The sequence below is a fragment of the Dermacentor andersoni genome, chromosome 10 (assembly GCF_023375885.2).
Source record: "Dermacentor andersoni chromosome 10, qqDerAnde1_hic_scaffold, whole genome shotgun sequence".
In the NCBI taxonomy this organism is placed as follows: domain Eukaryota; kingdom Metazoa; phylum Arthropoda; class Arachnida; order Ixodida; family Ixodidae; genus Dermacentor; species Dermacentor andersoni.
This window is the reverse complement of record NC_092823.1, coordinates 46085737-46111662: the sequence shown is the minus strand read 5'-3', so window position 1 is coordinate 46111662 and position 25926 is coordinate 46085737. Positions and strand designations below refer to the sequence as shown.

General features: G+C 46.4%; 1 protein-coding gene across 2 annotated transcripts in view; it reads left to right on the top strand.

Moving 5' to 3' along the window:
* Positions 1-22185, top strand: part of LOC126543140 (papilin-like) — a 66311-nt gene extending 44126 nt beyond the window's left edge. For both annotated transcript variants that reach the window (XM_055062265.2, XM_055062264.2), the window contains exons 6-8: positions 12428-12604; positions 20651-20845; positions 21974-22185. In XM_055062265.2, the coding sequence (XP_054918240.2) occupies positions 12428-12604; positions 20651-20845; positions 21974-22008 (407 nt within the window). In that variant the 3' untranslated portion in view covers positions 22009-22185. The remainder of the gene's footprint in view (positions 1-12427; positions 12605-20650; positions 20846-21973) is intronic.
* Positions 22186-25926: the final 3741 nt, after the last annotated feature.

Genomic DNA, 25926 nt, shown 5'->3' with positions numbered 1-25926 from the left:
TGACGAGTGACGTGGACGCTCACCGCCGGAACGGGCGCACAAGAACCGAACTCTAAAATCTACTGGGTTTGTATTACTTCCACTTCATTTCTAGGTTTGCTTTGTTACCATGCGCTGAAGCATTCAGCCATAGCGCCACAAACACAGTTCAGTGACTATTGAAAGCGTCAGTAGTCGGTGAATATGCTTACAGGTTATTTATTTCAGAGTTTTTTAACCTCAGGGACATCATATTCTTAACGACTGCTAATACTGACGTCAAACCATGACCTTCTAGCAAACACGCACGGAGAAAATTCTCAGTACCTGCCTATTTGTCCCTGTAGCACCTTCATGACGCAGTCGGACCACTTGCGGTTGTCGTCTTTCCAGCTGCTCAGTGCCACAGACGTAGGTAATTTTTGCTTTGTAACTTATGATTCTGTTACAGTGCTTTTGACAGGTACGCAGGTTTGAAAGGCTTGCGCTGCCGTACGTATTGCTGCTGACTTTGCACAATGTGCGTTTCATTAAAGATCAGACATGACAATACATGCTACTGCAGATTACAGTGCGACTGTCTAGCAACGTACGTGGTCAAGCACACAGAATGACGACGCAAAATGTCCGCGTACGTATTGTTGTTGCAGTCATTTTATACGGAATCTATTGCGCGGTCTCATTGCTGTGACTGAGTCTGTTGCTGTACGCTGCATGCCAATACAGTAAAATACGTTGCCAGTGGTGCTGCAATGTTTACAGCCCATATAACTAAAGCATATCTGGTCGCCCACGTCCTTCTTCAGTGGTACTCTGCAAGTAAGTATGACACCATCTTAGGACAAATATTTCTATTTCACATAAGCAAACCCAAGAATCTGCGGACACATTTTGCCTGTCATACTTATTTCGCAGTTTGGTTGCTCTAACATTCGTGCGTAGGTAACGGTACGTATGCCCGTTTACGAGTCTTTCACTTTGACGATTATTTCGAGACTTGCAGGACAGCACGACGAATTTCTGTGACTGTCCCCGTACTGTGGGGATAACCCTTGAAACCACTGGCTATGCAACTTCCGATCTGCGGCAGCTTCGTCATGAAAGCCTCCCGAGGCTACAATATTAAAGTCTCGCAACGTGAGTCTTCCTGGCCATCTTGTCCTTGGGGCGACCAGCGCTGTGCCAGCAGTACTGGCGAAGACCGACGCCACGTGGATAGCCATGTTGACCAGAAAAAAATGTTCAGCGTACCGATAACAGAAAATATTTTTCACCAGGACCTATAACGACTACAAGCTACGCAGCAGGCCATGCGCTTGAAGAATGGGATAATGGATAGCAGTGAGCTGGTTATTTGTGAGACGCGGCGGAGTCCTTCAGCTAATGAACATTTTCTTACTTCTAGAATATCTAAGGCAGACGCTGTAAAGCACAGATAGACAAATGCATAACCTTATTGATAGGGACGAAATAGGGAGTGATGTCTACGGCAAGCAGAGCTTTCGAATTTCCACCTCAGCATGCGCCGCCGTCGCCTGACTGACAGCAGGACGCGACTTTCCATCCCTTGAGTTCTTTCGGCTGCCGCTCGCACTCGCATCCTCATGCTAATTCCACCATGCCCGTACACTCGAATCCTCGAAGACTTTCCGGAGGCGACGATGTCCTGCAATTCAAATCAGCCACCCAAGCACAGAGTAACCCGCCACATTGTCAAGCGTGGTCCACCCGTGGCACCTCATCTACGCCGGCTCTAAGGTGAGCATCTGGCCATTGCTAAACGAGATATCGAGCATATGCTCCAGCTGGACATTATGCGCTCTTGGTCCATCATTTGGACCTGCCCACTCCATCTGGTGCCCACAAAGAACTGAGTGACTGGCGTTCATGTGGTAACTTGCAGACGCTGAACGCTCACACGGTGCACGATAGCTATCAAAGACAGCCCGGAAGGATGCAAAACATTTAGTAAAGCGGACCTTGTCAAGGCCTAGTACCAAATACCCATTAGGCCTGCCGGCATCCCGAAGACAGCCCTTACTACACCCTTCGGCCTGTTTGAGTATGTGCGCGTTCCCTTTGGGCTGCGCAACGCAGCTCAAACTTTCCAAGGATTCACTGCCGAGGTAACGCTCGGACTCCAGGCTATATTTGCCTACATCGATATCATCCTCATTGCGAGTCCCCATAAACTAGCTCATGAGTGTCTGTTCGGGCAGCTCTTTCAACGCCTTCAGCCATTTTGCTTGGTTGTCAGCCCCCAAAAATGCGTCTTTGGGTTACCGAGCTCGAGCTCCTGGGTCAGCACATTTCGGCGCTGGCATATCGCCCGTTTACGTCTCACGTCCAGACCGTGCAAGACTTCCGAGCCCCCACTACTCTACGCCAGCTGCATGAGCTCCTAGGCCTAGCGAATTTCTCCCGACGCTTTATTCCGCACTGTGCTGAGCGTCTGCACACACTGACTGACCTCCTTCGCACGACCAAGGGCTCCTCATCCTCGATTTGTGGGTCTCCCGAAGCTCAGGCTGCTTTCAGGACTGCTAAACACGCCGTCACCGATTCAGTGCTTCTCCTCCATCCGAGATCTAATTTACGTACTGGCACCATGGTGGATGCTTCCAGTGTGGACATTGGCGCTGTTCTCCAGCAGCAAATCGACTCTGAGTGGTGTTCACTTGGCTTCTCTCAGAAGCTCCACCCTGCCGAGACTCCCTACAGCGCTTTTGGTCGTGAGCTGCTCGCTATATACTCCACCATCCAGTACTTCCGGCACTTCTTGGAGGGTCAGCCATCTTATGTTCTAACGGATCATAAGCCTCTGGTTTATGTCTTCCGTACAAACTTTTCCCATTACGTCGAACGTTAACTTCGTCGACTGGCCTATATATGGGAGTTCACTGCGGATATTCGATACATGAAATGCATCAAAAATGAGGCAGCTGATGCGACACCACGTACCCGAGCACACGAGGGTTGGACCCTCCCGCGTGTAGCCGTGCGCGGCTTAGCCGTGTCTGGGGAAAGGGGGATCCTGGAGGTTGAGCCGATGCTGGGTGTTTGGACCTTTAAGGCCCCCCGGCGGAGGCAACACGCCTCTTCGGCCTCTGCTTCACATAGACGGCACCCCAGACTGACCCACCCGGCGGGGGAAATCGGCAGTCGCCTGTTCCTGTCCTCCTCTCCAATCTTCGTCTTTCTCTCCCACATTTACATCTTGCCTGTCTTCTCTTCACTTCTTTTACTTCCGTATTTCCTGGCGGCAAGGGTTAACCAGGTGTAATTATCCAACCTTGGGTATATTATAGTAGGTTATAGTAGCGATGCATGGCTGGCGTCTTCACGCTTCCAATCCTGTAGCGTCCCCTTGTTGGGCTCCGTGGTGGGTGGCCACCATCGCCGCCGAATTTTCCAATTTTTTATGGCAGAAGCTTTTCCCCCATTACCTGATCGCTCCCTGAAGAGGGGGCGCACCGATGAACAGTTCAACTTCTTCATGCAACCGAAAGTGTCCTTTCCTAAATTCCACGTTATCCACAGTCAGCACGAAACAAAGACAGTCCGAATGATATCACCATTTCTTGTAGCCAAATCTATCACTGACGCAATAGTCCCAGGTTATAAAGTAACGAAGATGGGAAGTGGCGATCTTCTACTCGAAGTTCGCGACAAGCCACAATACGACAAACTCTCGAAACTTGTAGCATTTGGAGACATTCCCGTTTCTGTGGGCCCACACAGGTCGATGAACTCAGTGCGCGGTGTCATCTCGGAAGATGACCTTATCGAACTTACTGAAAGTGAATTGCTAGAAGGATGGCAAGAACAGAACGTCGTCAAGGTACAAAGGATAAAAATAAGGCGCGATAACAAAGAAATACGAACCAGGCATATAATCATCACTTTTGGAACTAGCAACTTACCAGACTCAATAGAAACAGGATACTGCAAGCTCCGTGTAAGGCCATACATTCCTAACACACGCCGATGCTTCAAGTGTCAGCGGTTCGGGCACGGTTCGCAAAGCTGCCGAGGGCGCACTACTTGTGCGAAATGTGCATCAAATGAGCACTCGTCCGACACTTGCAATTCCACCAACCGTTGCGCTAACTGTGAAGGGGATCACCCCGCATACTCTCGTTCCTGTCCATCCTGGAAAAAGAAAAACAAATCATCGAAATCAAAGTAAAAATGATCCTTTCCTTCCAAGAGGCGCGCAAACGCTTCTCCATCAATCAATCTAGTCCATCCTACACCGATGTGGCGCGCCGGGGAGCAGCGCTACATCCTTCGGCGGCCGCCCAAGTCACACGGAGTGTGGCGGCGGTCACGCCATCAGCCCCCCCGGCTGGAACAGCCAGCGCTGTACCGGCCCCCACAAAGGAGGACCAGCAGACCCTCGGGCCTGTTGGACCCAAGGCCACTGCGCGTGCAGATAGGCCTACCACCCCCGCGAACGTGCCCGCTGCGCAGGCGCTATCCACCGCCTCAGACGAGGTGATGGATACAAATACAAATCCGGCGTCTCAGACGCCGAAGGAACGGCGCAGCTCCCTTGAGCGCGCCCGGAAGATAGAGAGATCTCGTTTCACGGGGCCTGGAAAGGTCTCGTGAGATAATCTAATCCATATTTCTTAGACACACAGCACAAAACACATACATTATGGATACACAGATAATACAACGGAACGTTAGGGGTTTACTCCACAACCTAGAAGACATTAAGGAACATTTACATAGGTACACCCCAAAGGTGCTGTGTGTCCAAGAAACACATCTTAAACCTTCACAAACAAACTTTCTCCGACAGTATGCCATTTTGCGGAAAGACCGCAACGAGGCCCTTGCCTCGTCAGGCGGTGTGGCAATAATAGTAGATAAGTGTGTTGCTTGCCGGCATTTACCCCTTAAAACGCCCCTAGAGGCAGTGGCAGTCAGAGCAGTGCTTTTTAGTAAGCTGCTGACAATTGCATCTTTATACATTCCTCCCAACTGTCAACTCTCCAAAACTGAATTTGATAGCTTTATTGCGCAACTCCCGGAACCCTACAATGTCGTTGGAGACTTAAATGCCCATCATACCTTGTGGGGCGACTCTAGGTGTGATGCCAGAGGGCGTCTGATTGAAAACTTGGTGGTTGAACGATTTGGGAATTATCGCGGCTAGCCTCGCGATAATTCCCAAATCCTTCAACCACCATCATCGCCTACTCTGGTGCCCGGGCCACGCGGGGGTACAGGGGAACGAAAAGGCTAACGCGTTAGCTCGAGGGTTCACTAACCGAGCGACGGCGTCCTTTTCTAACCCCAACCACCCGCACTATCCCTCACAAAATTCCACCAATTTAAATGCCAAAGACATCCTTGCTCATCAGCGTGGAGTCCGCAGAAAATACCCGCCGCCCCACCCACAACTTAACGGGGAAGAGGCCGCCGATTGGCGTAAAATACAGACCGGGGTGTTCCCCCATTTAAAATTGCTAAACGCCATGTATCCCACTCGTTATAGGGCCAACTGTCCTTGGTGCGGTGGCATACCTACCCTAATACACATAACCTGGGAGTGCCAGTAGGACAATGGACAAATACCAGTAGGACAATGGAGCAGTGGGAGGCACAGCTCGCCCGCTCCGACCTGGCAGGACAAAAGTCCTTAATTAGCCAGGTCAGGCAGGCAGCAGAGGCCAGTGGGGCCCTGGACTGGGAGGCTCCGACCACCCCTCCTTCAAATCTTTACAATTGCAATAAAGTTTCTCTCTCTCTCTCTCCTCTTCAGTACGGGCGCATGCTTGCTAAATAAGAAGGAGCCAACTTTTTACAGTGTTGCGCACAAGACATTTTCATCTCTAGATTTATCCATTGTTTCAAGTACAGTCGTGCCGTGCTTGGAGTGGAAAGTACATAAGAATCCATACGGGAGTGATCATTTCCCGATTGTTTTAAAGTTAAGGAAATGGGACGAATGTTCTCCACATGTACCCCAGTGGAAAGTTGACTCAGCGAACTGGCAGCGATACGGAGAGCTGACATATATCACATGGGATGATGTTCGTGCACTTAGTATCGACGATGCAGTGTCATATCTAACCGCATTTATTCTCGACGTAGCGTCAATATGTATCCCGCAAACAAATGTATCGCCTAATAAACGACGTGTTCCCTGGTGGAACGATGAATGTAAGGAAGCACGAAAGAAACAGAATAAGGCTTGGAATCAGCTCCGTGACTCTCCGACTATCGAAAACCTCATCAGCATTAAGATAATAAAATCAGAAGGAAGAAGAACGCGCCGCCGTGCCAAAAGGGATAGCTGGCAAAAATATATTTCCGACATTAATTCTTATACAGACGAAAGAAAAGCCTGGAACAGGGTAAACAAATTAAAAGGCCGTGAAACTCATCCTCTACTATTAGTAAACACACAAGCAGACACTCTTGAGGAACAAGCTGATTGTCTAGGAACACATTTCGAGCACATTTGCAGTACATCTCATTATACAGATACATTCTTAAAATACCAGCGACTAGCAGAACAGCTGCATTTGAGTCGGAAGGGCACATCCAATAAAGCATACAATCGTCCATTTGGAATGGCTGAGTTCCAGACCTCACTGAACTGTTGCAACAAGTCCGCTCCAGGAAGTGACAGAATATTGTATGAGATGATCAGACACTTACACCCTGAAAACCAAAAAACACTACTGTCACTCTTCAATTCCATGTTCTCTGCCGGCTACATTCCTTCTGCCTGGAAAGAAGGAATTGTAATCCCTATTCTCAAAGAGGGCAAGGACCCTTCCTCACCCAACAGTTATAGGCCTGTAGCTCTGACAAGTTGTCTATGCAAATTATTTGAGAAAATGATTAACCATCGCCTCATCCATTTCCTTGAAAGCAACAAGATACTCGATCTCTTTCAATGCGGTTTTAGGGAGGGTAGATCCACAACAGATCACCTTGTCCGCATCGAGACAAATATCCGAGATGCCTTTGTCCACAAACAATTTTTTCTATCAGTATTTTTAGATATGGAAAAGGCATACGACACAACCTGGCGCTATGGAATCCTCCGTGACCTGTCTGAAATGGGAGTTCGAGGAAGCTTGCTGAACGTGATTCAGAGTTACCTCTCCAATCGCACGTTCCGTCTTAGAGTTGGTAACGTTCTGTCTCGTCCATTTACGCAAGAGGCTGGTGTTCCGCAAGGTGGTGTGCTGAGCTGCACTCTTTTTATTGTCAAAATGAATTCGATCCAGACGACCATACCAGATACTATGTTTTATTCTGTATATGTGGACGACATCCAGATAGGTTTCAAATCATGTAACCTAAGTATCTGCGAGCGGCAAGTACAGCTTTGCATAAATAAATTATGTATGTGGGCGGACAAAAACGGTTGCAAGCTAAACCCACAAAAAAGTACATGCGTCCTGTTTTCCAACAAGAGAGGTATACTTGCGGAACCCGCAATAGATCTAAATGGAGAGCGGCTATCTGTGAGCCATGAACACAAATTTCTAGGAATCATTTTAGACAGTAAGCTTAATTTTGTACCACATCTGAAGTATCTGAAATCAAGGTGCCTCAAGACTACGAATCTTCTGAAACTCTTATCACGTACATCTTGGGGAAGCGACAGACGGTGCCTTCTAAAGCTTTACAAAAGTCTAATATTAACACGGCTTGACTACGGATCAATAGTCTATAATTCTGCTGCACCTAGCGCTTTGAAAATGCTAGATCCTATTCACCACCTAGGTATCCGCCTTGCTACAGGCGCCTTTAGGTCTAGCCCTGTGCAAAGCCTCTACGTCGAGTCAAACGAATGGTCATTGCACTACCAAAGGACATATTTAACCTTCTCCTACGCCTTGAAAGCTAGCTCAGATGTTAAACATCCTTGTCATTCCACTATATGCGACTTGTCCACTGCTAGGCTGTTTCGTAACCGCCCGGCCACTAGGCCTCCTCTGTCCCTCCGGTTGGAAGCACTCTCAGAAAACACAGGGGTTTCTCTTGTTTACAATGTCCTAATGACTCCTACACGGCTTCCACCGCCTTGGGAGTGGCAGACTATAACATGTGACATCTCTTTCTTAGAAATATCGAAACAAGCACCAGAGGCTCACACACAATCTCATTTTATTGAACTTCAAGAGAAGTATTCTTGTGAAGAATATTACACAGATGCTTCGAAGTCTCCCGTTGGTGTTGCTTACGCAGCTCTCGGACCCTCATTTTCAACATCTGGGTCACTAAACCCACACACCAGTATCTTCACAGCAGAAGCGTATGCTATACTTTCGGCTATTAAAAACATCAGGCGCAGAAATGTCGCTAAGGCTGTCGTATTTACACACTCGTTAAGTGTCGTGAGAGCCCTAATTAGCTTACGAAAGCATAGTAATCCCGTTTTGAATGAGCTGTATAGCTTGTTGTGCTTCGCATATATGTGCAACCAAGCGATTATCCTATGCTGGGTACCTGGCCATAAAGGTATAAAAGGCAACGTAGCTGCTGACGAAAACGTTACGTCAGTGAGTTTTAGCGACACAGATCGAAATATCCCCATTCCTGCCACAGACCTAAAGCCCTTTCTGCGCCGTAAATTGAGGGATCATTGGCAAGCAGAGTGGGATACACAAACATTCAATAAGTTACATATTATAAAACCAAGATTGCGGAATTGGATAAGTGACAAAACAGCACGGTACAAGGAAGTACTTCTTTGCCGATTAAGAATAGGACACACTTACAGTACTCACTCTTACCTCTTGACTGGCGGGGATCCTGCGACTTGTAGTAGGTGCGGCGATAGCCTGACAGTCCTCCATGTTCTTATCCAGTGCCCTGCAATAGAAACGGAGAGGAAAAAGTATTTCCCTTTGGCATATCGGGAAAATATACCTCTCCATCCTGCATTTTTTCTTAGTGACGAACCGTTCTTTAAATTGCAAATAGTCTTAGATTATTTAGCCGAAACCGACATTGTGAAAATCATTTGGCCAGGCAATTTTTAGCACGTGACTAACAGCCCTGCATTCAAGGGCTCTCTTGAAACTCTGGTGTCAGTGTTGTTTTATTGCATAATGTTTTAACGACAACCCATTGCCATAGCCCACATCACTGCCTAGTCACCATCATTATTTTAGCAACTATACATTCTGCGCCACTTACAGCTACAGATTTTAGGCCCTTTTACAGCCATGTGACATCTACCATGACATCTACCAATAAACACTACATATCATCAGGAATTCATTCTGCACGCCATCCATAACACATCGTCAACATTACCACTTGTCATGGCGCTCTTTGGCCAAACCTGGCCCTTGCGCCATAAAACACCACACATCATCATCATCATGAGGCAGCTGATGCGCCTCTCCCGCATCAGCTCCTTCGGCACTTCTACATCAAATGTGGACTGGGAACCACTAGCTCTGGTGCTGATGGACGACCCTGAGCAAGCAGCAAGCACTGCGTGCCATTCCGGACATCACTACAGGCGCGGTCGCCAAGCCTTCGTTTCCGCATGGGTTTCCCTCTTCGGCTACCCTAACATCATGACCACTGATTGCTCCAGGCAATTTGACTGCACCCTCTTCAGTGCCCTCTATCTCCTAATTGGCGCTAAGTACTGCCGTACCGCTGCATATCATCCCTGTGCCAACGGCATGGTTGAACGGCACCACCGCCAGCTCAAGTCCGCCTTCACTGCATGCCTGGACCGGAAGTACTGGGTCGACCTATGGTGCTTGTCGAGCTACGCGCTGTCCTTCGTCGCGACCTTGGCTGTTATCCGGCCGAATTCATCTATAGTGCACTCCTGAGGCTTCCTGGATACTCGTTCGTTTCTTGGGACCGCTCGTCCCTGCCGCTGCAGAGCCTAAAATGCCTGCAGGACTGCATTCAGCAACTGCGCCCTGTCCCGCTTCGATCTTCGGACTACAACATTTTTGTGCATACAGACCTTGCTTCTGTATGCCAACAGCTCGTTTAACGAGCTGACTCTGATCGGGCTTGAAAGGCAGAAGTGGTTTGTTGGCGCGCGGTTCATAACCCTATCAGACACCAACACATTTAAACCGGTACCGGATACCTAAAACCTAATTTGGCCAATGACTGGGAGTTCGTGCGTTAGGTCAAGCGTGCTCATTGCACCTTTCAGCACATCCACCACCTTCCTGTTTTCACACTCAGTGGCCAACGCTTCACGATTTCAAACAAACGAAAATGATCGATAAAAAGGAACACGTTAAGAACATTCTTGTCGTGGAGCAAGGCATGTATCGGGCATAGAAATGAGCAAGTTCTAAGTGGCTAGTGACTGGGGCGATGCAGGACCGAATGCGTACCTCTCAATTTGCAAGTATGGTGTCCCTTTAATATGAATGTACGCTCACCATAAATAAAGCGTTAAGAGTTCTAAAAAATCACGAACCCCAGTTGCGTTTTGGAAAGCAATGGAATTATATTTTCAATAGAATGCTGAATAATGTGGTTAAGAATAAAAGGTAATGGGTAAGAGGTAATGTGGTTAAGAATAAAAGATAACTGTAATGTGAATTGAGAAGGCCTGACAGCTTTTGTCAGCATCAGTGTTAAAAATTCTAGTTACTGGTTAGAGTTGCTCACTATGAAATGATCATCTAGAGATAAAGCCTTCAGATGACGCTGCAGGAAAATGGCAATAGAGTGCTGCATTGTTCCAGGTCCGGAGACAGTCGTCCTTCGTGGTACATCAACCTTATGCGTTTTTGCACTATGAAGACCTTTCAAAAATTATTTTTGCTCTTCTCAATCGCCTTCAGAATTTCACAAAGGTTTCACCTGTCACAAAATTTCATTGCGCGAAACTTGAACTTGCTCAAAAATACCCTAGAGCAGGAATTGAGCCCAGATGAGATGGCCTCCCTCGATTTTGCTGTAAAATTTCACTAGGTAAAACAGCTAAATTACTTTCTTTGTCCGCCGGAACAACGTGCAAGGACTGGTGACGTAGAAAGGACGCTACACGTCTAACAGGCTCGCCTGATTCGGAGTTCTTGCAGCGGTTAAGCCCACCAATACCTTCCGAGAGGCAGCGGGTCCTCGTCTCGGCCAAGGCATGTCGAGGCACTTGTCACACATTAGACACCTGTTCTAGCCTTCGTTAAGCACGGAAATTTTGGTCCAACATTGGGGTGATGAAATGAGTAAGGTTGCAGGTCCGGGACGGCTAGCGCGTGACAGGGGTAATTGGGCCACGCCGGGAGAGGCCTTCCTCCTGCAGTGGACATAACAATACCATGATCATGATGTGGCATTGGGTATGTCCCGCCCTTCAATGAATCTTTGTGTCGGCTACTTGTAAACCGCGCATTGTGGGTCATTGGGCATGTGGCCATTTTGCGATGCATCGCTTTGCTGCCAGCCTCTGCCGGTGGATATGCGCCAATGTGTATGTAATGCTCTTCAGCAAACCTTTTTGGCGACTAGTTGAGTGACCGGGTATGCACCACTTATTTTATATAAGAACAATTCATTATGCCCATACAGAAGCATATTAAGGAGCATGACAAACCAGTGACTCCACTAAGGTTACCTTGTCGCGTTTACGGGCATGGTACCTCATTTCGCAGAGGACGAGTCACATTCGAAATCCCATAAAACCCATGTCACTTGCATCAATGGTAAATATGAAAACTATACCTTTCGCGTAGTTGTGACAGAGTTCACCACTTAAGCAACAATTACAAGCAGAAGTAAGAGTACAGCAAAAAGTATTAAAAGCAAAACTTTGTTAGAACACTAACTACAGGCCTCATGTATGGTGACATCAGTGCTTAATCTACCTCGATTAGTGGAAGAGAAAATGGGTAGCGTAAGCTTGGGAGATATGCAGTAGGCATCACTTCTTGCACATGCACGGTAGGTGCAACCGGCACCACTATTCTGTCCCTTGCCAGTTTAAGTAACAAGCACTGGCAATGCTGACAGGATATACGCTGTTAAGGGAAAACTATACTGGTCGATTTATATAGAACCAACGCACTGAAGTGACGCTCGCCCAAATTGAATAGGATTCGATTGTCACATTTATGGTTGCGTTATAACGCGCTACTTTCACCAACTCGCCTTGGCACTGTTTGGCCACATGTAGCCCTTGCACCAATAAACGTGAATAATTATCATTATCACTTTTAACAATGCAGTATTTTATTAAAGGGCTGCGCGTTGTAGGTACTACGGCGTGAGTGAAGTTTATATTGAGGCGGGAAAGCGGAACTGGGTTACGGCAGCATTGGGACTATAGAGGGGGAAAATACAAGAACACACAATTACAAAGTAATTCTGTCAGATCTACTTATATTCGCAGGGAAGTTCATGAAAGCTGCGAATCGTCCTTGCCGCAGACTTGTTCTGAAATGTCTCTAACCATTTTTGTTCATGCATTCAACTGCAGGCGCCCAATCAACAGCGAGCGCTTGTCTAGAGGCACCCACAGTAGAAGACTGCAGTCTTGTCCGCCTGAAGTGGAGCTTCAACACTAATTCAGGGCGATGTGAAAGAAACTACGTCTGTTCAAACCACACCAATGCTTTCCTAGATGAAGCATCGTGTGTGGCAATGTGTTCTTCAGGTAATTAAGTCTTAAGGAGGGCACCTATGTAAGATGTCAATGTAGTGTAACTGTGGGCGCTGTAACGTAGAGCCATTCCGCGCCTTTCTGATGCAGTTCTGTAATCAACCCTCCACGATAGGTCAAACTATTTTCGGGCCACCTCTACTTCTCCTCTCTATCATGCCTCGTCACGAAAACCGCGATAACACCCCATTTGATATGACCTGTACATATTGATTATGCATGAATATACCGAACAAAAGAAAAATAATTATTTCTGATTTGAGACATTTTCGTCATTAGGCCTCTACTATTGGTCAAAAGTTTTTGGGCTAGGCTGACTACCCGCGCTGTCACGCGAGCTCATAAAACCGCGAAAACTCAGCGCGTCAAAGGTGCGTGTTCACTTTAAAGATGCACTAAAATTACGAAAAAAAAATGATTTTTTTTTCTGAATAGCTCGAGACAGCCCCGTTCCAAATGGAACAGAAGATGGCTGCCCGCTGATCGCTCAGAAACTGGTTACTTGCGCCTGCCGGAGAGTGTCGGTTTATTTGCGTGTAATAAATGTTTTGTGCGGCACTATAACATTATCGAGCCCTTCCGCCACGTATACGACATTGCTTCGCCAATTTTTCATTACTGAGGATCCGTTTTAGCGACATTCCTAACATTCCGTTGCACACCGTCGCAATTTTCGCCCAGCCACGGCAAGCTAATTGGCGGAAGCGGAACAACTGGAGACGCCAGCCTCGCCTTCCTCATCCGGTTATCAATTTTCACTGAGCTGCCTTGGCCCCATCCAAACCCTCTCATGTTGGCAATGTTATTTGTTTTGAAAGAAAAGCGACCTCTTGTAAACGAGAATAACATTTGATTCGGCTATTCATACAAAGCTGCGGGTCACTGCCTGATTCTTGCATCGGCGTTTAGGTAAATTTCACATGAGGAGCTTGGTATAAAAACATATTGCAACAGTTTTACGTTCCAGGGCCCTATATTTCCGGACATCAGTCACAAACGTCGAAGCTGCATTCGTTTGCTTTTAAGCAAGGAGTCACTAAGTGTAGTTCACAAAATATTATTCTCCATTTTGATCTGCTCCCGCGCAAAAAAATACCTGAAATCTATTGCCCACGTATCTATAAAGCAGTGATTTCTTTATTTCATGAACAGTTAACAAATACGCTATATAATTTTTGTTAGGAGGTTCCAGAGCTGAAGACTGCAGGGGGACCTCCTGTAGGAAGTTAAACGAAAAAGTAATGTGAAGTACAACTGCTTTAAACTAAAAATACACAATCCGAATATTAGCATAAAACATTCAGTGAGAAAATCTGCAATGGAATTCAACCAACACATAAAGAAGATCAAATTATGACACAAGAAATAGTAGCCGCTCCTTTTTGAAAATTTCTAATGAGGAATAATGTTCACTGTGCGATACGAGATAATTCCACATTTATAACGACGTAAAATAAGCAGTGTCACTTCTATAGTTTGACTGTATTCAAGACAGCAAAAGATTCCGATCAAAGACAAAATCATTGGATTATAATTTACTAGACAGTTACACAACAAAATATTCGATCAAATAATAGATTTGTAGACTTGGGCAAGGTAATTGCGGGAATAAACTGGACTAAGTTATTATTGAAGAGTATCGTGAAGCTTACGACTAGATTCGATGGATTATAACGTTTTGTAGTAAACGTCAGTGTTCTGGTAGTTTGTTTCTTTATGTATGGCAGAGGAATCAGTTAAGTTAGATATATCTTTGCCCATAATAGTCCGGGTTTCATAAACAGGGTCCAGGTGGCTATAATGCAGCCTGCACATGTGCCCTTAGCGCAGTCTCCTCGCCTGAACAGCTACATCAGACTACGCTGAATTTATTCAGAATATATTCTGTCCTCGTGTAGCAGGTAACATAGGGCAAGTTTTTCTCCTTGCTGTTGTCACCTTTACTTTTTGGCCATGCCAAAATAACTCTCCTGCCCAATACTCGAAGCCAACGACTTTTCATTTTCAAGTAGCCATCATAAGCTGCACCATGATTGCTTCCCTATATCGAGTTCAACTGCCTTCAATAACCACGATTTTGAGATATTCTGATAACGATTGTATGACGGCAAGTATCTTGTTCAATGAAAAAATGACAATGTGTAGCCATTCAGAAAAATATTACACGTTTTCCGCTGTTGTCATGTCTATTCGTATCAGTGGGCAATTGCAGAGGGAAATTTTTGGAGCTAATGCTAATGGAGCGCGACCATTGTTGCACTTGGGCAGCTCCACTCCACGTGCATCGGCATTGATTGCGTGCCACTAACGGCCCACTTGCCTTCTACGAAACTCTACCTATACCTAAGCAAGTTCGTGCTTTACCCAAAGCTTCTCTTCGTTACATGAGTTGGATCGTCTGACGTTTAAGCATCGTCAGATTAATTTCGGTGCGCTATAAGACGAAGTTACCTCCAGGAAGTTTACGATTATTCCTGGTCAAGTTGAGCCGATTCCGTTCCATGCCTGCAAATTTGCTAATGTTATGACAAGGCCTATTCTTCCGCCCTTGTACACCTTTCCATTGTCTTGAGACCTATTCAGTTGCACTAGCATTCCACGGGTTACCTGCTCTATGAATGTGACATCATTTCACTTGTACCGAACCTTTCACAGAACAGCGTGTTCTATTACGCGCAGTAGAAGCACAGAAGCATTAAGATGTTACTTGCGTGCAATGCAAAGAAAATTTTGCATTTAGTGAACGAACATCTCTGCCGTGCTTGCATTGCCACAGCTTTACACTGCTGGCCATGCTTGTGGATTTGACCGGCTATGCTCTCTTTATTGCTATGCGCAGGAAGAAGGCCAATAGTAGTCATTTGTTTATCATAGCGATTCATTCCCCCCATGCATGTTAAAAGCCGTGCGTAGTCACGTCTCTGTGACCGAGCCGAGGTCGTTCTGCTTGATAGAAAAACTAGAACATAATAAATAGAAACACATTCGATATGATAGCCGTTGAACAAGTATCGCAAAATGTTCATTTGCAGGACCGCAATGCCACTTTTTGGTCGTTAATCTGACGCTAGTCGTGTTCTCAGCTAGTACGTTTCTACTTTCAAAATAAACAAGATAAGCACGTCTGGTGCTTGGACTAGGACCCTGACACCCAGCATTCCGGCTGTTTTAACCATCGGGTCACAACGGCAGGTATTGTTTTATCCTTCCAATGGTAAGCAGCTGTGCTGAATGATTGCCGCGTGTTGATTACGACTATTATTTTGATACTACAGCATATAACGCACAACTCGCGATTGGCCAGGAAGCAGACGTTACACATATCGTCAACGACAACTAGCCTTATCAGATGATCGCCGCATGTTGATGAATAAACAAAAACGAGGAACCTCAGGTGGTAGGATACTAACCTTTCCCCTCCCATCGCCGGCACTAGAGCCTGATGCCCTAACCAATAGGTCGTAATCGCACGTATTCCTGAATCACTTCCCCGGTTGACCCAGAGGGTGATATCATCCGCATATATACTAAATTTTAATCCCTCGAGCTTTGCCAATTGCTCGGGGAGTTCTCTCATAGCCACGTTGAAGAGTAGGGGAGACAGCACTGATCCTTGGGGCGTACCCTTACTCCCTAGCTCAATTGTGGGGGATACCAGCGTTTGGAACTTCATGCAAGCAGTTCTTCCCGTCAGAAAGTCCCTGATGTATCGCTATGAGAGAACTCCCCGAGCAATTGGCAAAGCTCGAGGGATTAAAATTTAGTATATATGCGGATAATATCACCCTCTGGGTCAACCGGGGAAGTGATTCAGCCGTCGAAAGCCTGCTCCAGGCCGCCACCGACATCATAGTCGATTACGCGGCCGAGAGAGGCCTAGCATGCTCGCCGCAGAAATCAGAATTGTTCATATACAATCCGAAACACTTAAGGTGCAAGGCACCATCGGAGATCAAAATTAATGTGGCGGGTAAAGAGGTACCAATAGTCGAGCAAATTAGAATCTTGGGCCTGATTCTCCAGTCACACGGCCACAATGGCGAGACCGTCAAGAGGCTGCAGAATCACGCAATACAGACCCTGAGCCTAATTAGGCGGTTGGCCAGCAAAGGCCGAGGGTTAAAGGAGAAAAATTTAATTAAACTAATACAGGCGTACATATTCAGCCGGGTGAGTTATGCAACGCCATATCTCGATTTGAAAGTGGTGGAAAGAGAAAAGATTGATTCTCTAATGAGAAAGTGCGTAAAACGAGCGCTGGGACTGCCCATGTGTACATCAACAGAGAGACTGATGGCTCTAGGAGTGCACAACACATGGGCAGAGCTGGCGGAAGCGGTGCGAACCTCTCAAATTGAGAGACTTAGCACCACGAGGACAGGAAGAGCCATATTGGCCAAAGTTGGAATAAATCCGGACAGAGGCCCCACCCAAAAGGTGGAAGTAGATAGGGAAGTTAGAAAAAATCTGATTATCCCCCCCCTGCCAAAAAACATGCACCCGGAACATAGCAAAGACAGGAGGCATAAACGAGCCGAAGCATTAAAAATTAGATTCGGTAATATCTCGGAACATGAGGTGGCCTATGTAGACGCGGCGGGAGGTAGCAGCAGTTTTACGGTGGCAACGGCCGTCAGCGGCCGGGGTACTCCCGTGACCGCTGTCACTCTGCGCGGGCGCAACATAGAAGTTGCCGAGGAAATTGCGATCGCATTAGCTTGCGCTGGAACGGACGCGAAATTTGTGATCAGTGACAGCAAAACTGCCATACAAAATTTTAGCAAGGGAAGGATCTCGCCCTTAGCGGCCAGAATCCTAGGCCAGAGAAAGCTAGATAGAAAAATTCAAATAATTTGGACTCCGGCGCACGAAGCCGTCCCCGGCAACGAGGCGGCCCACGAGCTGGCTCGAGACCTCTACCGCCGAGCCGCTACGGGGCCCCTCGATGACCGAGGGAGCGGAGAGCGCATGCTAAAATATGGGGAGATCACGCAGCATTATAGATTGGCTCGTAGACTGGTATCCCCGCCAGACCCAAAATTAAACAACACACAAGCAGTCGCGTGGAGACGACTACAAACTTATACATATCCGCACCCGGTTATGGCGAACCACATGTTCCCCGAGGCCAGGAGCGATAAATGTAATCTTTGTGGGGCGAGAGGGACCCTCGACCACATAATATGGGAATGTCCGTACTCTCCCTGGGGAATACACAAAATAGATAGTAGAGACGCCTGGGAGACCCTGCTGCGCAGCTCGGACTCTGAGCTCCAGCTCCGGCTCGTCCAACTGGCTGAAGAGGCTGCTGGGACCCAAGACCTCCCAGCCTGCATCTGAGGCGGCGGCACTCGCCCCCTGCCCTGCGTGTCGGGGGGTGGGTAGATCACCTAATCCGTTGGACATTAAAGTTTATTCTATCTATCTATCGCGACAACGACAATTAGCTTTTTGAGATTATGCTTTGAGATTAGCTTTGAGATTATGATTATGAGACAGTGATTATGCTTTCTACGATATCTTACATACACAAAAAGCGGAATCGACCAACAAGCGTATCCGCATGCTGATTATGATGATAATTTACATACTCTGGCACATACCCACAGCGGGAGATTAGCCGAAAGGCAAGCGATGCATATTGTACCAAAACTTACTAGCTTTTTGTGGGGGATGATCGCCGTGTGTATATAATAATTAAGATTTTCATACTGTGTCATATACCCACCAAGGGGATTGGCCAGTACGTGGAAGTGGTCGTCATGCTAACTCCAATAAGTACAGTCGACTGCTCCACGTAGAAAGCCTTGCTGGACTTCTTGCATGACGCATGATTCCATTCGTATCTGAATGTTTTCTTTTGTGTGCCGTTAGACACAGATCTCATCCTAATAAATAAATATAATGAAAATGCCCGCTACATCTTTGAGATGATCACATCCTTTTCATGGTTATTGTGATTCACTTACTATGCCACGTACCCGGAAAGGGGTATCAGGCGGCGTACCTAGAATGAGGAAGAAGAATTAAAAAAAAACTATGAAATGTAGGAGTTATCTTATTGCGTGCGAGCGCCAGTTACCTTTACGGCAACGCTGCAGAAATGAAATGGTAATACTTATATTCCTCTATGAATGGTATGGTATGGTGAAACTTTAAAGAAGTCCTGCAGATCGTGAGTCTTCACGAAGCGGGCCGCTCCCACGTGGGAATCGGAAGGCCGAGCCTTTCGGCCGCATCGTGGGCCTGCTGGACAGCCCAGAGTTGGTTAGCCAGAAGAGGGCTGCGGAGAACCGCCTCCCATCTGGCCGAGCTGTTAGCGATGATAGAGCGTGAGCGGGCATACCGCCAGAGCATATGGTCTAATGTGGCTATATCTCCACAATCGTGGCAGGTAGCGTTGGTGTAAGTATTCGGATATATTTTATGTAAGAGCGACGGATTCGGATAGGCATTCGTTTGTAGTAGACGGAGCGTTAATGCTTCAGCTCTATTGAGGCGCGAATGAGGAACAAAGTAGGTTCTACGGCTGAGATAGTAGTGTCTAGTAATCTCGTTGTAAGTGGAGGGCGTGTCCTTGTTCTCTGGGGAGTCGGCTTCCGATTGGTCGAGGCTAGCGCGGTGGGCAAGTTCACGCGCAGCCCCGTTAGCCGACTAGTTGAGGTTGGGAGGAGCACCCTTTATCTGACCCTGATGTGCCGGAAACCAATAAATGAAGTGGTGCGTGATTGCCTTGCCCCCAATAAGTCTGAGGGCCTGTTTGGAAACGGTGCCTTTTTCAAATGCTCTGACTGCAGATCTTGAATCACTATAGATTACATCCCGTGAGCTATCCAGCAGGGCTAGTGCAATAGCCATTTGTTCAGCTATTTCGGAGTCCCTGGTCCGAACCGAGGCAGCATTGGTGATTCCTTGGCGACCATCAACAGTGACGATGGTGAACGCCCGACGTCCCTTACAAGAAGCGGCATCCACAAAGCTCACCTGTCGCTGATCACTGTGTATTTGCCTAAGGAGGTTGGCCGCCCTTGCCCTCCTTCTGCCGCGATTATGATCAGGGTGCATGTTCCTAGCTATTGGCGCGACCGTGATGTTCTCACGAATCGACGGAGGAACGTCAGAGAACTCCTCCGCTACTCTATCGGGGTGATATCCGAGTTCCTGCAAGATGCATCTCCCTGCCTTCGTTGTTGTGAGGCGAGCTGGCTGTGCGCGCTCCTGAGCCTCTGCAATCTCCTCAAGAGTATTATGAATGCCAAGCTGCATTAAGCGCTCTGTTATGAATGCCTCCATGAAACATTCCTTTCAGATAGACTGCAACATGAATGTTCGATATGAGTAAGTTGCTACCTCCAAAACATACAGGCTATGCGATTGACCAATGTAGGCTACATGAAGAAACATATGTGGCTAAGAGTTTACCTTTTAAACATATTATGGTAGCTTCAACAATGACAAGAGGGGTAACATAGTTTGCAATGAGTCGTACAATAAAAATGGTCGTCAGAGTTCTCATTAAAAAAATCGAAATCCGGCTGAACCATGCGACAGCCTTAACCTGCTGACAGGAAATCGGAGTGGGAGAAAGCGATTTACTTCCATCCTGGCTCATTTTTTATAGTCTAGGGGCGAAGAATTTCTGTACACTTTCTACAACCAGCGCCTGCAGCAATACTGCAAACTGTCTGCAGAACAACGTATACCCATTGTTAGGAGTTATGTGACAGGGGGTGGCCGAAAATCTGGAGACTACTTGCATGCTTTCGGGGGATTATAGTGCCATATTACGGTAGATGAGTGTGCAAACCGAGACACGGTTAAAAGTGAAGTAATACAACTACCTACATACCTGCGCTTCTCAGCTGCTTTTGTTAAACTAGTGTTCATCGTTCGCTAACGTTCTGTGCAGTGATGTGGTCATGTCGGGTTTTTTATTAGGTGCAGTCCGAAACTCTTGAGAGTATTAGGTGAATTTTTTTTCAATAATACTTGTTTTCACTGAAGAACCAACGTTTTAAACACCGTGTTTTCTGACTGCAGTTCCAAGTCCCCAACCTCCAGAGACCTTCAAAGATTGCTCCTATTGGCTTCTTCGTTTAGAAGAGTGCAAACAAAAGTGGCTGACATCGTATCGGGGCTTTCGGGGAAGAATAATGTACGCCTTTATATACACTGAATGCGGGTCTTCTCCCCAAAAATACTACGCATATTTTCTAGCACACCGCCGCTGTTCAGGTAAGCTAAATATATTTGTGTTCAACAGCATCATACTGATAGCGCAACAATATTAAGTTTTGCACAGCCGTCAAGAATGCAGTCTGTTGCGCTTCGAAGCAGCCACATGGAGATAAAATACATACAGTTCCCAAGTGTTCTGAATTGTACTCAGTTTCTGGCTATTGACTTCAATTGAGAACGAATCATAGTGTCGGTGAATAACGTAGTCGCTTTGCTAGAAGCCTTTTATTAAAGCGGAGTGGAATCACATTCATATTAAACGATATTTTACAGTCACACCTTCATACACGGACCTGTGATGTGCGGGATACCAACAAAATTGATTGCACGTAAACATTAGCTTTTATTTATAGCAACCTCACGCCTTGCCACCCGCGCCCACGCACACATGATGACTGCACAAGTTTTCAAGAGATGGCGCAACTTCCGACCGAAAAACTGTTCACGAGGTGCCCTTTCGACCGTCTAGAAACACCACTTCGACACTGCATGACGCAATCGACGGGTCCCGTGCTCTTTTGCCGGTCCGTGTAAGAAGCTCATGCTGAAAGAAAATGTGGATCGATACCAAGTTGTGCAACTTGCATGTATAACAAGTCTGTAATATGCACCGGCCAAATACCTTGACCTTATGTTATAATATACGCATAATTATTTCACTATATGTAACGCACATGTGTAGTAGGTGAGGGTGGGGGTGGAAAGGCATAGCTTTAGCGACGCTTCTGATAAGCTTAGAAGTGTCAAAGAATCACAATAGTTGCTGCAAAATTTGTGTAAGGAATTAGCCATGGATGAAGTGCTAACGACAGTAAAGAGTAGCGCTGACCTAGTACTCCCTCTCGAAATATGATCACGAGAGTAAAGATTAAACAAAGAGTTGTGTTTAACTTACCGAAACCTCACTGGCAGTTTGTGAAGGATGCCATAGGGGAGAAATCCCAATTTGGTAGACTTAGAGGAATTGTTTAATGCGCAGCTATATCACGGCGCACAATATCTTTACAAGGAAACAGAACTAGGGTATTATTGAAATTTTACCTATTCATGACTGTAGCGTTCTAAAGTGGCCTATTTTAACCGATTTGTGGTGTAATAACTCTTCTTTGCTTTACCTTTGCACAGAAGTTGATTTGCGTCTTGGTCGCACAAATCAGTAGGCGAAGCCAACACATTTTCAGCAGCAAATCGGATGGCCTCGTCATTGGGACACTCGGTGGTCGACGCTGGGGAGCAAGAATGCTGTACACCGTTGCAGTTATTTGTTTTCATGTTTGCAAGTTATGAACCGCTGTTTTGTTGTCGCAGTGAAGCGAATAAAGTAGCAGAGTGAATAAATAAAACTTCAGTCTCTTCCTTCTTGCGGCATAATATTTGGGATTAGTTTGGCCAGATGAAGTCAATATGACAAAACAAATGACTGGGGTGACTTGACAGACTACATGAAATATTGTCTTTATATGAATGTTCTAGAACAGGCGGATTTGCAGGTATTGCGGCTAACATAGTTTGCAAAGAGAGCAGTTGTGTTTATCCAGCATTTTTAATATAAACAAATACCAATGCCACCAAGAAGAAAATCAGATTTTTTTATGGACCTGTATAAATGGCGTCAGCAATTTCTATTTGGCTCCGATTCTGCAGCAGTATAAGGATTTATATGTCTCGCAACAGCTGCCAAGGAATGCACATTAAGATACAGTATACCGGGTGTTTAAGCGAACGCTATCAACACATTCTAAAAATTACCTGCGTCATATAGCACAATTCATATAGTCTATGAGCTGGTCTGCTTGAAGACCAAAAATTAGACTAATAGCGTCCCATCGGTTGCAATCACTGCCATTTAGTGCACAGTTAATAGTTAGAAACTCGTAACAATTTAAGTGCGCCGCTTACCCCAAATGTGTGAAGACGTTATCGAAATGGCTGCTCTTTAAAGGCAAATAGTGTTGTGTGGTATCTCATAGAAATATTGTTTACACCTAGAAGGTGCTACTTATGCATTAATAATCACATTTTAAGTTTATTTTCAAGCTAGATTTGTCTGTGGAGCGCGTTACTTTGTTTGCGTCTTGGTGTAAGTGCTGTTGTACTCTATGCGCGCTATCGTCATATATTGCTCCAATCAGTTATCCAAACTTTCTTATAGCTTGCACTAATTTTGTAGCATTATAACTCTAGTACAAGCGCACGCATTGAGCAAGGAAGTGACGAATCATAAGCAGGTCCTCGAAGCACCATGTGCAGCCTTGTATTACTACGCGATATACGGTATTTGCGGAAAAGAGTTATACTCCAAACGGTATATTACCTGCTTCGTCATTATATTCGTTTCCACCAGGCGTAAATTAAACTAAATTCTGGGGTTTGCATACGAAAACCTCGATCTCATTATGGGGCACGCCGTAGTGGAGTCAGACTTCGGAAATTTCGACCACCTCAGGTCACCTTAAACAAACTCAAGAAAATGCGGTCTCTGGCCACCAGCCCTTTATACAGGTACTCATTTGATACGTTGGTTACTGCTCAAACAAATTACAATAAGTATTACTTTCGAGTTCTTTTGAATGTTTGTTAACAGTATCAGTCAAGCTGTAACTTCTAGTACGCTGAAGCTTTATTTGTAGTGACGTTCAAACGCAGATACCGAGCACCATACACTTCATTGCCATCTTTTGGTGCTGAGGGAGGGTTGTCTGTGCTCTTTTGAACGAGAGTGGTCATGAGTTCCGCGGCGCGGGTTTTGCATCGCCTCGAGAGATGGCGCCACACTGCGTGGCGCCTCCTTCAGGCACTTTTCTCCTTCCAGCTGAGCATCGTCCATACGGACCAGTGCACTGTATGGCGTGGTGCCGTGTGGTGGGGTGAGCTCTTGCGAACATGCACTACACGCATTTTAAGATTTTCCCTAGTACCTCCAACCAATATGCTTTGGCGGTTGCCATTTCATGCTTAGAGCCAGCAATTTTGATGTAATCTGGTTGAATGCGCGACACGAGTTATGTAGTACTTTCTGGAAGCCACGCGGGCACCAGCAATTACACTCGAACCTTCGCCGAGTCATGTGTAAAAGCCGACGCGCTTGACCCGCACATCAAATATTCGACGATCGCCAACTCCACTCGACGTTATCGTGGTGCTTGAGTGCTATTGGTTTGGCTGGGCACGAGTTCGCCCAATAAGGAGTTGAATTTGTACCTCGCAGTTTCGACACGGCTTCGTTTGGACTCTCACTACCACATAACAATATGGTCATAATACAAAACAGTACCAGCCAGTTCTCTCTGAACAATGAGCATCACAATCAGTGGAGGTGCTTCGTCTGCGGTCAGCATATTACGATAGCTGTCTGTGCCGAACGAAATCATACGTGGTTGGCGTGAAGTACACTTCAAGTTTCCTGACTTGTGTTACGCCTCTTAGACTGAAAGATATCTGCTAGATATTTACTTCGTCGATTTTGCTTATTCCCTGTGTATTTCGCACTTGCGGGTTGAAAATTACCCGTATTTATGGGAATACTTATATGTTTCGTCCAGAAAGGATTATGAATAAAGCACTGCATATCGCGTTTCAATTAATATTTTACGTCAACATTGCATGCGAGTGCTAGTTGAGAGAATCATCAAATGGTTGTCGGCATCAAGTGGGTGTGGAAATTGCTAGAAACCCGCGAAACGAACGGTACGCAAATTGTCATGCCCCAGATGTTCCACAAGAAGGCATTGATGGCTAAACGCACTGCCTCATGAAACAGCACTGAGAATACATCTTGACCTCAACCCTTGATCCGAAGGACACATTTCCCGATGGCTTTGGGGGTAGGCACGAGTTTTTTCATCCAAAGGCCGTAGCAGGACACGACATCATAGATCATATCATCGCCTTACGGAAGTAGCGACGGCAGTGCGATGGCCCCAACTAAACGCGACCACCACTGCAAGGTAAATATTACGCGTGCGCAAGGAGAGTATATTTTACGCCGTGTGGGAATAAGTGCATGATAGGACTATTATCATCCTATGACACTGACGTCGTTCTCATTCACGGCATCACCTGAACACCGCCCTAGGTACATATCGCAATCCTTTGATCTAACTGTGCATTTTAATAACACACAAGAAAATTATGAAGGAGCTAACTCTAACAAATTTCTTTCCAATAACATATTAGAACCCTTATCCCCCAGCACAAAGTTCAATATTCCGATCACTAGGAAAGAGACGCATGCACATTTGTCTCGTGCCCATGCCAAGCAGCACTTAGAGAGGTTTGACGTGTGCGTAACGGCGCGTAGCAAGCATTTTATTGCCATAGCAATTATATGAGTACTCCAGGCGGATTTTGCCGTAGGCGTAATGTTCCGTATAAAGTCCAATGGTGATAACGCGGTGAACGTGCGCTGTATGCTGCATGTGCGACGGAAAGATTGCGTGCGCAAAACAGGAAAGAAGGGAGGAAGCGCGCCGTGTTCTGTATCGCGCCGGTAAGCGGAGAGAGGGCAGAATCGGGCGGAGGGAGGTTCTACTCCAGCAGCTGCTGCGCACGGCACGGCGCGCGGACACGTATATATTCAAAGCGACCTGTGATGTGGACGAAGTGCGCCAACTGCTGGTAGCTTCGTATGCGCTGTGCTTTCGACGCTTAGTTCGCGTTGGAGTCAGACGCAGCACGAAGGTCTATTCACTCGCTGCTGCTGCCGCACTTCTTCACTCCAGCGTTTCGAAAGCAAGTTTCCGCGGTCCTCAAGTGTTCATCTTTACCTGTTCGTGCCTGACATAGTGCTTGTTAATTTAGCTATTAAACGAATGTTTTTCAAGCTTACAGAACTTATAAATCTAATATCCTTCATTCGCACAACTGTCTACTAATGTGCTATCACAATCGATGCTTCGCGCTTCAGACGGAGCTGCGACTTTTTCTTTAGAACCATAGGACTGCTTTATAGCTGAAGCAAACTACATGAACGCATCAGGGGACGCGGAAGAGCGCTGCAGGAAGAATTAAAGTAATCACGAAAAGGCGAGGAAGTAGAACTTGGTTGGCAACGGTACCATTCGGCACAACTAGAGCAG